The sequence below is a fragment of the Podarcis muralis genome, chromosome 2, assembly GCF_964188315.1.
Source record: "Podarcis muralis chromosome 2, rPodMur119.hap1.1, whole genome shotgun sequence".
Taxonomy (NCBI): domain Eukaryota; kingdom Metazoa; phylum Chordata; class Lepidosauria; order Squamata; family Lacertidae; genus Podarcis; species Podarcis muralis.
In genome coordinates, this window is record NC_135656.1 from 43945651 (window position 1) to 43961223 (window position 15573).

The 15573-nt window shown below is 41.0% G+C and overlaps 1 protein-coding gene across 15 annotated transcripts in view; it reads left to right on the forward strand.

Moving 5' to 3' along the window:
- The window catches only part of CACNA1A (calcium voltage-gated channel subunit alpha1 A), a 261713-nt gene that overhangs the window by 182863 nt on the left and 63277 nt on the right, over window positions 1–15573 (forward strand). For 14 of the 15 annotated variants that reach the window (XM_077924402.1, XM_077924392.1, XM_077924388.1 and 11 more), the window contains 7 exons: window positions 4584–4680; window positions 5904–6064; window positions 6778–6915; window positions 9077–9278; window positions 11029–11193; window positions 11581–11691; window positions 13657–13740. In XM_077924402.1, coding sequence (XP_077780528.1) covers window positions 4584–4680; window positions 5904–6064; window positions 6778–6915; window positions 9077–9278; window positions 11029–11193; window positions 11581–11691; window positions 13657–13740 — 958 coding nt within the window. The remainder of the gene's footprint in view (window positions 1–4583; window positions 4681–5903; window positions 6065–6777; window positions 6916–9076; window positions 9279–11028; window positions 11194–11580; window positions 11692–13656; window positions 13741–15573) is intronic. The other variant, XM_077924397.1, reaches the window with a different exon arrangement.

Sequence of the window (15573 nt, forward strand, 5' to 3'; positions counted from 1 at the left end):
CTATCTGTATTTGGACAAAAGAATGATCACCTTGATAGGGAAAGTTAGTAGAGCTTCATGAAACAATAGTTTTTATTTGTACTAGCTTAGAAGTAAGGACTGAACTGAGAATTGTTAAACAGTGTCCCAGACCTAAACAGCCTAATTAGCTACCCATGTCATGTGGTGAGGAATGCAACCTGATCCCACATATGTTTATTTGGAACCAAGTTGCACTTAAAATCCTAACCATGTCTACTACAAAATATGTACTATTGAATTCAGTGCTGCTTACTCTCAGTTAGGTGGGGTTAGGATTGCAGCCTTTGTCCCTACTAAGCGTGCTTAGGTATAAAGACTTGATATTTCAATCAAACTCCTCTTCATTTTCATTCCTTAGTCAGGATTTGTGTAACCATTGGAATTTGACGCCTCGATTTTTATGTCAGTGGAAATTAGTATATAAATCTAAGTAAGCACATCAAGAAATGGATGCTGAATGAAAGACCAAAAAGCTTTAAAGAATAAGGATATGTAAATCTAGGGTAAAGATTAAGCCTTGAATAAAAAACAAGTACAATCTGAATGTGAGTAAGCTCACATGAATAAGATTTTTTGAAGCGCCTTTGGCTGCTGCCCTTTGCCCTCAGGTGGTTTTTTGTGTTTGTTGTTTGTTTTTGGATGAGCAAGGGCAGACAGGTTTGTTTTCTTTGTAAGAAATGCTTTCTCCAGTGATGCTGGAAACTTCCCAGGTTTCCAGCTGAGCTGGCATGAAGGATTTTCTCAACACCAAGGCTTTGATCTTGTTTAGCCTAAGATCTGTAGCTAAACAGTTGTAGCACATTGTGTTTCAAGGCAGCCGCCAAAGAAGGGTGCAGGAAAAACCTATTTGGTTCAGAAACCTCCCTGAACAGAGCCAGCATGTGGTATTGGGTTCGTTTGGGGTTTATGTTGTGTGTTCTCTTTCTTAATGTTACTCACTTTCCTTGTCTCTTCCCTTTCACTGCCACTTCACAACAGGAGCAGCACACGGTAAAGTCTTTCTGTCTGTCTCTTTCTCTTTCTTTCTTTCTTTCTTTCTTTCTTTCTTTCTTTCTCACTCACTCTCTGGTACACATTCTATTTATCTATGTGATCTTGGTTATGCATCACTTTGGCTAATGTGGTTGGAAGGGAAGACATTTTAGAGCTCCTTTCGTCTCTCCAAACATCAGTCATTCAGTTGGTACTGTTGTAGGTTGCATCACTGAGTTGGGATCATTGTATTTTACTGTCAGGATTTCACTCTCTGGGACTCTGCAATGGCCATGATGTGCACTGAACAGAACATTCTACTGCAACCTGCTTGAAATGTATTGAAATCCTACTTGTGCCAGGAACTCATGATATGCTAATGTTGTCAAGGAAATGAAGGACAAGGATGGTGATTAGAAATAACATCAGCTTTAAAAAGAAAGCCCCCACGTGCTAGAGACTTTGGGAACATCCAACTGCACTGAGCAGTCATAGGACAGGGTGCTACTTCCTAGAGGCCTGTTGTCATCTACACACAACAGCAACAAAAACGGCCCTGGGGCATATGCTTGGGAGTTGTTGTTTTTTAAAAAAAAAAATCTAGCCTCCCTTGTGCTTTTGTTTTGTCAAGGAGGGAGTTGGAGAGCATAGTTTGCTTGGCTGTAAAGCCTGGGGCTCACTGTTGTTCAAAGGAAAGTATTCTGGTGAATAGAGATATAACGCAAATAAGCATTCTCACAACTATGGAAATACGTTATGCCCAAACAGACAATCCTTCTGTCTTTTTGTTCTGCAGGCTAGCTATTTTCAGTAATGTTAAACATTTATGCTGGAAAATGACAGTGTTTGGGAATGTCATGGCCAGAGAGTGCTAATAGGATCAAGCTGGAATATGTCACTGCTAGGCATCCGTTTTGCATTTTCTGGCATCTAAAACTGTCATTTTATTAAAAGTGTCATGAGAGATTATCTAGCTGTCAGAACTCAGAGGTCTCTAGCTAGAACTCTTTCCCTTTGTGTCTGACTTTTGGAAGGATTATAATCGGGAGCTCTTCTCCAAGTGGCTTTGTTGGCTCTCCATTGAATATATGTTCACTCAAAAGTTTGAAAACCATTTCTCCAGCAGTGCATTTCTGAGAAAAGGTTTTGCCACTCTCTTTATAGTATGAACCATGTGTTGAACCAGAAGTGTAAAAGAAAGAGTGCTCCTCGCAGAAGTGTATGTTAGATAGCAGGGCCTGTGAAGCAGCTGTAGTTATAATAGCTCTCCTGTAATACAGTCATGTTGCTTAAATGTTTCCTTAAATTATAACTATAATTTATTATATATATGCCTCAAATAAACCCGCTATTAGAAAAACTGTGTTGTAGTGGACTTGCAGTGGTTTATTGTAGGCATATACAAGTTTCTCTTACCACCCCAGCTGGTAAAAATACAACAACATTAATAAATTAAATAGCTAACAATTTGCTGCATATTCATGATTTCCAAAATCAGCTGCCCTGCTCTGCCTAACGGTGGGGCTGGCTTTCAGTGGCTTCTTGTAGCAGATGATAAGAGATTATATATTTCTCCAAACTAGGAATCGATTCCAGGAATATGTCCTTGTCGTCTACTTTTTCACTTTTTCACCCAATAAGAAAAATTGACAAGGTGGAGCTAAATGGGACTGAAGAACTTTAGCATATTGCTACTCTCACCTTTGCATGTGTGTTGTGCACTGAAGGCAGAGATGGAATTCTATCTTACTGCTGGAGAGAAGGTTCTAGGTTATCTGGATGCAAACAGAATGTGAGCCAGTGGATAGGTTAAGGAAAAGCATATTGAACAGTCATCCAATGACAGGACTACTTCAGAATAAACTTTTAATTCTCCCCATACCAAAAATTCTCTGGGATTGGAAAACTAATGTGTAATGGAGAAGGATAGGCTAGAACAATTCTCATAGATGTGCAAGCATTCTCACTGGGGTGCTGGCTTTCAACATACAAGAATTTTTGTCATGAAATATGCCATGCCACCCATCTGCATTCTGAAGTACAGTAGTACAGTCCCAGGAAGGCTTTACTATATGATATAATAACAGCTACAACTACTACTACAACAACCAAAGCACCCAGTATGTTTGAATATGTGTTTTTTTATGCCTCAGGGCTATAAAGATTCTGTAGGTGTACTTTGTATTCTTTCAATTTGTAGCAGGTCTGTAAGGGGCTTCCCACATTTCTGTGTTCTGTTGGTTCTGTATAAGTTATCTGCATAAAGCTAGTATATGTTTCTAACAGCATCAACATATTCTGCTTCGCTTTGGCATGGGTTCCTGAAGCAGCACAGTGAGAATATTAATTCAGGCTGCAACTTCTTCCTTTGTTATTTTCCCCATTCTTAGGAGAATCCTGTTTTAAAATGCCCCCCTTCATTTGATATGATGTACACACAGTGTGGGTGGCGCTGTGGGTTAAACCACAGAGCCTAGGACTTGCCGATCAGAAGGTCGGCGGTTCGAATTCCCGCGATGGGGTGAGCTCTCGTTGCTCGGTCCCTGCTCCTGCCCACCTAGCAGCTCGAAAGCATGTCAAAGTGCAAGTAGATAAATAGGTACTGCTCTGGCGGGAAGGTAAACGGTGTTTCCGTGCGCTGCTCCGGTTCACCAGAAGCAGCTTAGTCATGCTGGCCACATGACCCGGAAGCTGTACGCCAGCTCCCTCAGCCAATAAAGCGAGATGAGCGCCACAACCCCAGAGTCGGTCACGACTGGACCTAATGGTCAGGGGTCCCTTTACCTTTTACCTTTACCTTACACACAAATACATAGCCAGTTATGATCTGAGAAATGTAAACCTTAGTAAGGCTGTAATGATTCTTGGCATTGTATGTGTGTACACTTTACAAAACTGGGAGAAGACAACTTTAGTAGCACAGGAGATGAGGGGAAACTAATATAGGGTAGCATAAAAACAGGCAGGATAACTTGACTGGCAAGGTTTGAACTTTAAAGGAAATTGAAACTGAGTTGAGAACTGCTGTTGAATACTTTAGTGCTGTGTATCAGCTGGTATCAATGAGTGCCATTGCCTTGTAACACTCCAATACACCTCACAGCACCTTCTATGCTTTCTCAGTGAATCTGGTAATAACAGTTAAAGAATACATCCAGCAATACTTGAACCCCCTTTGAAAATGTTACTTCTAGTCCAGGCTATTTTCTTTTTTGAGGAGCACATGCCTTGGGACGGAGCATTCCAACTTCTTAGCATCTTGAGGAATTCTTCACAAGGGATCTAAATCCTATGGTGCTGGTGAACAGAGAGGTGCTGAAAGGGTACCAATACAGATGAAGTGATGGGTGGAATCAAAAGCATATAAAAAGGGTAAAGCAGCTTAAGGAATGGAAAGAATGGAGTGGTAACTGGAAAAGGTGGATGCGACTGTTACAACAGAACCTTAAAAGGAATATGGATGACAAAAAGGGTAGCAGATAGCATGAGTATATATCTCCCTTTGGCAGTCCTCTGTCTAGAACAGTGTAAAGATTCAAGCCTCATTGTTTTTCCTTGCTCTTCTGTCCTCACCCAACATCTCTCTACAGAGGCAGCAAAGGGAAAGACATCAACACCATCAAATCCTTGCGTGTCCTGCGTGTCCTCAGACCCCTCAAAACTATCAAGCGATTGCCAAAGCTCAAGGTGTGTTGGGGGTAGCAGCAAAAAAAGATGGAGATGTACATTGATGGAACTATATAAATAAATGATGATGATAATCATTGTTGTCTTGGGGGGATGTAAATCAACAGTTTAAGAATGAAAATGTTGGTGTGGTTAGAGTGAGAAGAAGGTTGGACCCAGCCTTCAGACCCTTTCATGCATGAGATCTAGTGAAACAAAGGGAGGGGTTTCTGTATTTTCTCTCCATAGGCATCTCTCAGTGTCATTTGAATTGGATCATAGTTAGGGATGGAGGAAGAATCCACCCTACCCTTATACAATCCAGACAGATCATGCATGACCTGGATCATCTTCAGAATCCACAGTGAATTCCATTATGAGGGGATCTGCAGGTTCTGTGCTGCCTCCAACCCCTCTCTGAACTTCCCTCCCTTTAAAATGCATGTAAAAATTGGGGCAGCCATTTGCCCCCATACAGTTCTCTCTGGGAGTGACAGAATGATATCAAGTACTGTTGCTCCCAGGGAGTCTTGCTCTATGCATATTGGAAGCAAGGAGCCCCCCCATGCTAGCTGCTTAGGCTCCGGGTGGTTGCATGCACTATTCCTGAAGCTATAAATAGAAAAATGGGTGGGGTGGGGGGACTGGAGAGAGTATGCAACCATCAGACTGCCTTATAAGTACTTTAACATGTGTGTTTCTAGGTGCATTTTAAATAATTTTCCATTTAAAATCTGCCTGGAAAGGGGATGGGATGAATTTAGTCCCATCACCTGTGAGAACTGGGATGGACCCAATCACTGCTCCCACAGTGATTTCTCAGCCCTTGAGAGGCTCTGCTTTCATATAGGCAGCTGCAAGAGAGAGAGGTGGTGGAAGCAAGATAGTGGAGTATCCTCTGTGGGAATCCACTGGATTTCTATCTGTTTTTAAAGGCCTTTTGACTATTTCTACTTACTTATTTTAATAAATGTTTCACATCAAATTGAATTGCTGTGTTCTGCAATTTTATGGTTTGCAGCTCTTAAACTAGTTTTTATTCATTTGTTTAGTGCTGATATTTTAGTGCTGCATACAATTGTTAATTTAGCTTGATTTTTTATATTTGGTGTTGTATGTCCTTTTTTTTTTTTTTTTTTTTTGCAAGCTGATTTGGAGTTTTCTTTAAGCCACTTCGGTTGGCTGGATATACATTCTAATAAGTTATCTAGCAAACCCTTACCAGAACCCTGTGTTCTTTCTAGGCCGTCTTTGACTGTGTGGTGAACTCACTCAAAAATGTCCTCAATATTCTCATTGTGTATATGCTCTTCATGTTCATCTTTGCTGTGGTGGCTGTCCAGCTCTTTAAAGGCAAGTTCTTCTACTGCACTGATGAGTCCAAGGAGTTTGCAAAAGATTGCAGGTATGTATGTTGCTTCCATCCATTTTGCCATCATTCTGCTTCCTGGGCCTGACACCATTCCCATTCTAACATTTTCTAAGAACTTTTATGTCTCTTCTCTAGAGTTATAGACTCAAAACCCAAATTAGGTTGGAGCTTGCAGGTTGCATTTCTCAAGTTGCGTTCCCTGCTACATCAGTGCAGGCAAATGAATTCTAATGCTGTAGTTCCTGGTTTATATTTTGCTGTGTACTTGTTAGTATTGTTTGTTATGCTGATTTTATATCTCATCATTAAGTAAATATAATCAAGAATAATAATACAAATAACCCAGATCCATAGTGAAATCACAGCATAGCTCAGTTATTATCTTACTAATAACACAGCCAAATCTTAAACTGGTGTACATCAGTGTCAGTCAAGTTAATGAAGTAACTGTGGTTTATACAGATCAGACCTATTAAGAGCTATTGTGTTGGAGCTAAGTGAATCAGCTCCACTTAAGCATCCTGAAATGAGGCTGTTATACCAGCTAAAGTGTGATCATTAACTATATGGATTAACTTTTGTGTGATAACATGAACAAAAGGTTCAGACACTCCTTATATTCACACAGAGACTGAAGCTCCAATCATTGGCAAAGCAACCATTTGCACCATAACATATCCTTGCTAAATTGCCCACTTCATTGTTGTAGCATGTCCCTGAATGTATCTCTTGATCTCCTTCATCAGGGGAGAGTACTTAGTCTATGAGAAGGATGATGTGAAGGCTGAGAAACGAGAATGGAGGAAATATGAGTTCCATTATGACAACGTGTTGTGGGCGCTCCTTACTCTTTTCACTGTATCTACAGGAGAAGGCTGGCCAGAGTAAGTGATTCAGGAAAATGAGTGTCTGTTACTATGCTAGGCTGCTGGGTATCTGGTTGGCCGCTGCTAGAAACTAGATTGGTCCCTTGACAGAACTAGTCTAGCCTTTTTGGATTAGCTTCATCACTAAGACACTTTTGTCACATAGAAGTCCAGGCTTATCAGCCATAGTTTGCCCTTGCCATATAAAAACACCATCCTGGGACGAAGGATTTGTATGAAATGTTTCTTTATTTCTGCTGATGAAAAGCCACTGAAAGCACAGGAATGTAAAATGAGGCAAAATAAGATTGGGGCTTGTGATTCATGAACTTTACCTTCTGGAAACCCAAGGTCCATTGTGGGCATGCACATAGGTATTTGTTTACCTGTGCATATGTCCCATTTTTATTTAAAAAAATGTTTTGTCTGTGGAATAGTGCAAGAGCGTTTGTACACAAAACAGCTGTTTTAGAAAATTAAACTAAAGTGGACATGCCTCCAGCAACAACTGGTGAAGTTAGGCATGCTCCCTTTCCTTTGGACTGTTGAAATAAAATAGCTAGATTGTGCTCAGACAACAAACAAATTGGAAGAGGGGATGTGGAAATAAATAGCACTGAGAAAAATAGCTTTACCCATGTTAAAACAACAACAAACCAGCCACACAATGCACTTCAGTGGGTTACACGCTATTTTATGCCAGATTTCCCACCTCCATTACTACATTATCAATAGATTGGGAAATGCAAATTAAATGGGAGGGGCTGCCATTGGGATGATGATGTGTAGATAACATGAAAAACTTAAAAACATAGGTTGCATCAAATTCACTGTAAAATGCCCTATACATAACCCCTTTGCCAGAGAAACAATTTCTCTTGTGACCTATAACTGTGATCAGCTTACCGTAGACCTCCAGTGCCCACACCCCACATTAATATAGCAGTGCCATTGGTACGAGATTTAGAGGCAGATGTCCAGGGCTCAATTCAGAAGAATGAGTAGAAGGGCCCCCAGATATTTTAAACCACATTTTAAAATCAGAGAAATAATACACGTTACCATCTAAAAGCCTTGCCCCTCCATAAGATAACGTCTAGAGTTTAAAATCACCTATATCCAGCATTGTGCAAATAGCAGGGGTTGCTTCTAGTGCCCTAAAAGAATTGTTACAAAGAACAAAATGTGGGCAATGTATTAGTTACATCAAAGACAGGTCTTTCTTTAAAATGGAAAGAATCAGCAATCCCTAAGATTAAAAACTGGCTATTAACAAACTGAGGAACACTGCATATAACACTAGTGTCTCACAACAAATGTAACTGATCTGTAGAATACAGAACCTGAAAAAAGAGACAATGAATGTACTTTTGTAAACTAAGAAAATATTTAATAAAAATTGTTTTTTAAAAACAATCTGGGGAACTGCTATGATGGATGGTGGGGGTAATACAGTATGTTAAGATGAAAGAGCCCAAAGCATACATATACCAGCTATTTTCAAACAAAATGGAGTTCATGAATTTCTGAGAGATACATGCACAGACAAATGGTTTTGAAATTGCAGAAGAATGTTTGGAATGTAATGCTTTATGTTTCAGACTAATCTCTGGTTCTGGAAAGTCTAACGTTTTGTTTTGTTGACTTACAGATTTGTAAATATAATTTTTGTTAATTAAAAAAACAGAATTGTTAGACGGTGTCTCCATTTCAAAAGTACCAGTGCTTGCATTGACAACCACATGGGAAAGAGAACCAGAACAAATGACTGCATCTTCCTCTTCCTCTATGTACCCAAGAGGAAGAGGTAAGTGCTGCCTTCACATCCATCTCTTTCCCACTTGCTATGAATTTTGCCCGCTGCCATCTGAGACCTTGAGCTTAGTAAGATTCATCTCACTGTGTGATGAGAATCTCAAAAGCTACAAAAGACTTTACAGACACTTTGGTGTGATTACAGCTGATTTGGGATTTTAAATAGTCCATGTCAGAAAAACCTTCATGGAGCAGACTATCTCAAATCTTCTTAAATTTTGAGTATTGGGAACCTATCTCAGAAATCATAGGGTTTTACTACTATTTTAGATGGATCAGCAAGCATGATGGATCATTCACAGGGCTCTTCAATTCTTCCCACCACATCTCATTCGCTTTCCGCATCTCCTTGTTTTTTCTGCAGTGTCCTCAAGCACTCAGTGGATGCTACATATGAGAATCAAGGTCCCAGTCCTGGTTATCGCATGGAGATGTCCATCTTCTATGTGGTCTATTTTGTGGTCTTCCCTTTTTTTTTTGTCAACATTTTTGTGGCCTTAATCATTATCACCTTCCAGGAGCAAGGGGACAAGATGATGGAAGAGTACAGCCTGGAGAAGAATGAGGTAGGACTAGGCAAAGTGCTTTGGCAAAAAAAAAAAAAAAAAAAGTACTGGTACTGGTAAACCCAGCCAGCTTCCTGAAGTTTCTATTCCATTCCTTTATGATAGTTTCAAAACTTTGATTTGTTAAAAGATAGTGGGGGTGGGGGTGGGGGCAGTGGATAACTGAATCTGTGTTTAGTAGCAGTGAAACTTAAATGACAAAAAGTCAACAGATTTCAGAAACAGATTGGTTATAGAATACTCAAGAAGCTCATTCCCATTTTGAACTGCATCCATCTCCTCCTCTTGAGAAATTCTAAGAAGTTAACAATAACATCAAAATCCTTTAAAAAATACCCAACACAGATTTAAAAGAAACGCCACCACACACATACAAAAGTACACATAAGGGACAATGCACCATGTACTAGAAGTCTTTAGAGTTTTATTGATGTATCCTCTACTTCTGCCATCTATAAGGTTGGAGGAAACTGGAATTTGTGATAGTTTAAGGTTCATTTGATATCATTTGGTTTTTTTCCTCCACTCCATGCAACATGAACAAGATTCTGCTCCTAGTTTTGTGGTCCTTTTTCTGTTTCCTTCTTCTACAAATAGTAATAGCCCACCTCAAGCAGCTGTCCTGGGGGGAATATTGATGTCCTCTGAAAGTAGGAGCGCCTATCTTCAGCCTGATTCAGTCACAATTTTCCATGACTGAGCATAATATTCCACATACCCCACCCCCAAAAAACCCAGAAACCTATGACGGATGCTCCACCATGCAACGGTAGAGCCCCAATGAAGTTGGGAGGGATTCTTTTATTTTTAAAGTAAGGCATGATCATTATTCCTCTGAGGATCCTGTAGAAAGCAGACCTCACTGAACTGGTTGGGTGAACTGAATAGTATTTAGCTCATTGAGGTTAGGATTTCCAAGTCATGCTGCTGGGATGGGACTAAAGCAGCCTTCACCAGCCTGGCCCACTCTAGATGTTTTGGATTGCAACTCCCATCAGCCCCAGCCAGCATGGGAAGGACCAAGTTGGTGACAGCCAGACGGAAGACTTCATAGGTGATAATTAGTTGTGCTTCATTTATTTTAGTGAAATAACCTTAGGGCCATTTACCACATTGCTTTTTGAAGGCATGAGTACATAGACTCATGTCTTAGACCAACGTCATGTAGGAAAGCAGACATTCATCTACTTCCTAGGTGAGACTTGGGTTTAGAAGCACTTATTGGGTATTTGCATCTTCCCTGACATATAGATGCATGTTTCAACCTTGCAACATTATGTTTTCTGGCATCTTAAGATACCGATGTGCACAACCTTGCCTTCAAAATTAATGTCATATACAGCAGGCATTTTGCTACTGGTGCTAAAGTAAGGCCACATTAAATGTCTTGAGTCAGTACAAGGAAGGACTAGAGGGAAGAGCAAACATTTTGGTCAAAGCAGACTCTAAAGTGATCCAGTCAGAAGGAAAGAATATAGCACCATAGGAATCTGCCTTATGCCAAGGCAGACTATTGATCCTTGTAGCTCAGTACTATTCATGCTGATTTGCAGCTGCATTCCAGGGTTTCACGCAAGAATCTGGAGAAACCAAGGATTGGGCCTGGGACCTTTTGCATGCAAAGCATGTGCTCTGTCCCTGATCTACGTACATTTCCTATGAATCCAAGCTTGTTTTTTCTCCTTGGCATCTTCTCTTGAAAAAGATTCTTCACCCTCTTCACTGCTACTCTTCTATTCTCTCTTCACAGCGAGCCTGCATTGACTTCGCCATCAGCGCCAAGCCACTCACCCGGCACATGCCTCAGAACAAGCAGAGCTTTCAGTACCGTATGTGGCAGTTTGTGGTTTCACCACCCTTTGAGTACACCGTTATGGCCATGATTGCCCTAAACACCATTGTCTTAATGATGAAAGTAAGTAGGCGGAGTCATGGGGTGTGCTTCATGTGGGGTTTGCCCTGACTAACATGGGGGCATGATGCATACTGTATAGCTAGCTGAGCTACATAGGTCTGAGTACCATCGTAGTGGACATTGTCCAAACCCATTGTTATTCAGAGTCATTTGTGCTCCTATTGAGCTGATCTCATTGGTCTGTTATTACCCCTGTTGAATAGCTGTGACACTGAAGTAGCAACTAATCTGGATTTTTATAGAATTAACTGGGGAGGGTCTCACTTTTACCCTGGCCTAGTGCAGCATTGTTTCAGCTCCCCCAGTTTCCCTATCCTACCCTACATCCATCTTCATGACTGTGGTTTCTCTCTTTCTATTTCTCTCTCTATCCCACCCCCTCAATAGTTCTACAATGCCACACCTGTATATGATCATCTACTAAGGATGTTCAACATTGTCTTCACTTCCCTGTTCTCACTGGAGTGCATTCTGAAAATCATCGCCTTTGGATTGTTGGTAAGTGTCACTCTTGCTAAACTTCATGAGAAATAATCATGAAGGCCTCCACTACAGAGTGGGAGGAATATGATCCCCTTCCTCATGAAACAGGAAGGCGTATATTGCACTTTGGTTAGTTGTTGTTTTTAAAGAAAATTTTAATTTATTTGATAGTAATTTATATGATATTTATACCCTGCCCATCTGTCCCTCTACATGACTTAACAGAGCTCACAGGGCCCTCAGAGATCACACTGCTTATGGAAGCATGGGAAGTAACAACATCTCACTCCTCCAGAAACAAACTGTACTTCTGCTGGAGGCCATGGATATAAACGGACTCATTTACAAAGGAGTCTGAAAAAAATCACCAAATTTAGACTTTAGCTTCTCTTGCAACAGGGCTGCTCATGCTAGGACTCTTGGCTTCCTGTACAGGAAGCTATTTATTCTTCACATTCAACTCTAGTTAAACTCTGACTTTTGCTACATCCATGATTTAGAGAAGAGTATTTTTGGGCAGTGTCCAGGCTTGAATGTTGTAGTCAGAGAAAGAAAGAGGGGGCCTCCTAGGAGAGTGAGAAAGCAATAAATCTATACAAAGGTCAGTTAGTTGTTAGCTTCTTCTGCAACATGAATGTTCCATTCCAAGGGGTCCAACTAAACATCTCACCTCTCATTTGAAAACTTTAATGTTCAGCAGCCAAACTTGAGAGCAGAAACTAAGTTGGTCTCTAAGCGCTCTTAAAAGGGAAACAGAAACACCATAGGTTCATGTGAATAAGTTTTATTGTTACAAGCAATATTGTGACAATAGCAGCTTTAGGAAATCTGATCACTGAAGGCTTTCTTCTAACATAGAAGCCAGCACCTGACAACACTTGGGCCAAATACAATCCGCTAAGCCATGCAATCTCTCTGCCTGCCTCTGCCTCTCTGTTGCTAAACTCAGAGGAAACACAAGAGTTTAAATGACCAGTGTCTATAGCAATGGAATGGTAGCAGATAGCAATGGGTAGCAGAACATTTTGAGGTGTTGGGCTTAGGGTCCATGGATAGCTGCCACTCCCAACTTCTCTACTTATCTTAAAGTGACCCTCCAAAAAAAATAATCTTAATTTTAATTTAATTCAATTTTAGATTTACCCACCCTTCACCACAAGGTCCCAGGGCAAGTTACAACAATATAAAAATACAATATTAAAACAATTTAAACCAAATTGCTGGCAAGGACTCTTTCAAGAACTTACTCATTCCTGACCCTGAACCACACTATTTGATATTCACTGTGACTGATGATCTGAATTAATTTACTTAGTAATAGCTCTGCCATTACTTAGTTAGGCTTTGGAGACAACTGGCATTCTCTCCTTAGAGAAGCCGAGCTGAAAAATGGAATAGTCCCCAGGTGTAGTCTTATTATTAGGCTTGTGTGTGTTGTATTTACTTTTATAGATGTTCTTGTGATTGTCCATGCAAATAATTGAGGAAGGGGAAAGATGTACAACTGCTTGCTCCTTGCTTGAGAGTGTCACAGCCCTTGGTCTCACTGGGCAGTTGCATTGCCTTAAGCATTCACAGGGAGCATATTGAAAGAAAACAACCCTTCCCTCTCATCCTACTCTCACTCACTGAGGTCTGTTTCTGGCCAGTGGAAACAAATCCCATGGGCCTCTGAAAATTTGAGCTCAGCTGTTTTCACTGACATAAGGCAACAAGACCTGCCACTTTATCCCCATTTCAGGAGGCAAAATGCATAAAGAAAAGCCCCCTAGCTAGTTTAGTTTTGCAGTCCCCATCACAAGATCTGGAATGCACCCAAAAGGTAATCAGGACCTGACTGGGGCAGGAGGGTGGGGGAATAGAAAAGGTGGATATTTCTCTGTTCTCGTTGCTGTTGCTTCCGTCGTGATTGAATGTTGTCACCTGTTTGCTGCTGTGTGGCTGTTCCTTTTCGTCCTTTGTTTTGTTCTTTCTTTATAGAATTATTTCCGTGATGCCTGGAATATCTTTGATTTTGTCACAGTTCTGGGTAGCATCACAGACATCTTAGTGACAGAGTTTGGGGTAAGTTCAAAATGATGGTGGGGATGGCATTCTGGGGGTGGGAGGCATTCTGCAGGGAGTGGGAAGCAAGAACTGAAACATGAGGTTTTCATCCCATTGAACTGCATCCTTAACTAGGATAGGGGCTGGAGAATCCAGAGAATGGCAATACAAGGCCCAAGTAAACATTATTTATTGGCTGCCAATGAACATAGTGCAGCGTTCCCTTTCTTCTTCAAGAACAGATTCTCAAAAGTGCATAACAGCCGCTCCCACATTTTCAGTAACTCTTCATTAAAATATGTATATTTGTGACAATCCTTGCTGTTGCTCAGCAAAAGGTGTAGGCTTCTTCTAAGGCCTTGACACTGGTATTTATTGGGAATTTCTCAAATTAGATAGTTACAGATTTAAAGATGCCAAAGTCACTCCATTGTATTGTTTACACCAGCATTAACCCATAATCTTTGTAATAAGCTATAAATGCTGGATCCTTTCGTTATGGCATTTGCCATCACCTGAAACAATAGAGTATGAAGGGCCACTTTGCACTTTACAGTGTGGATGCACAAATTAAAAGAATTAGTAACTACTACAATCGTTTCCAAACCAGTGGGCCAGAGCATTCTAGTGTGCCAAAAGGGTATCACTGATATGCTTCCAGAAATGAAATGATTCAGTTTCTTACTGTGAGCCCAAAGTTCCTGCCCACAACAGAGGAGGCTACCCACTTCAGCCCTCCATCCTTCATTACTCAGGTGTTCATAGAATCATAGATTTGGAAGGGATCCCAAGGGTTATCTAGTCCAACCCCCTGCAATACAGAAATCTCAGCTAGAGCATCCATGATAGATGGCCATCCAACCTCTGCTTAAAAACCTACAGGGAGAGAGAGTCCACAACCTCCCGAAGGTGACCGTTCCACTGTCAAACAGCATTGCTTCTTTCCAAGCAGCTTCTGTTAAGAATCTATAATTCTACCACATCTCTCCATCTGCTTTGATTGGATTATTCAAGCACTCCTCAGTGCAGAGATGCAGCAGAAACACATGTCCTTGGTGGAAGCTGCATGTTACATCTCTGCACTTGTCACTGTTCTGGGAAGCTGTTCTCCTTCCAGTCAGGAAGCTTGGCCGAAACAGTGACTCTCAGAGAACACAACAGGGCGGGTTCCTTGGCAGGCAGGCAGGCAGGCAGGCAGGCAGGCAGGCAGGCAGGCAGTTTTTACTCTTACGAATAATAAAATTAAACATATGGGGGGGGTGTATGAGTCAGTGTACTTCCCATTTTAACTCAGAAATGTGTACCTCCCCTTTAAAACATTTAGAAATACTGGTATACTCACTTCTATTCCATAGCATGTTAGGTCATGTCTACACATGTGTGTATATCATAGACATATGTGTCAGGGGAAGGAGAGGGTAACCATGATCATCTGCAAAATGTTGGATTTCCTCAGTCTAACTGCAGTCGAAAGTAAAACGCATTTTATCAGATTAAAAGTAGGTACATCGTAAATCTTTAATGTGTACCTCCTTTTGCTGTAATGTGTGGAGTGGCCCCAAATGGGATATACATGGTCAAATCTAAAGCCACTTTACAGAAGTTTTTTATAGAGGCAACAACGAAAGTGAATCTTAATCCAAATAGATGCCATCACACAACAGAGCTTGTCCTCATGACTTCCAAAGAAGATTGTGTAAGGGCTGGCAGGCTGTGCTTGGCATGGCAGCAGCTGGGGTGCCCAGCTCCCTGCAGAAATCCTCTGAATTAGTTTTTCTCATGCACATCCCTCTATAACAGAGTTCAAGCTGCAGAAGGGGCTTGCAATCAGCATCCCCTCATTTTTTCCTC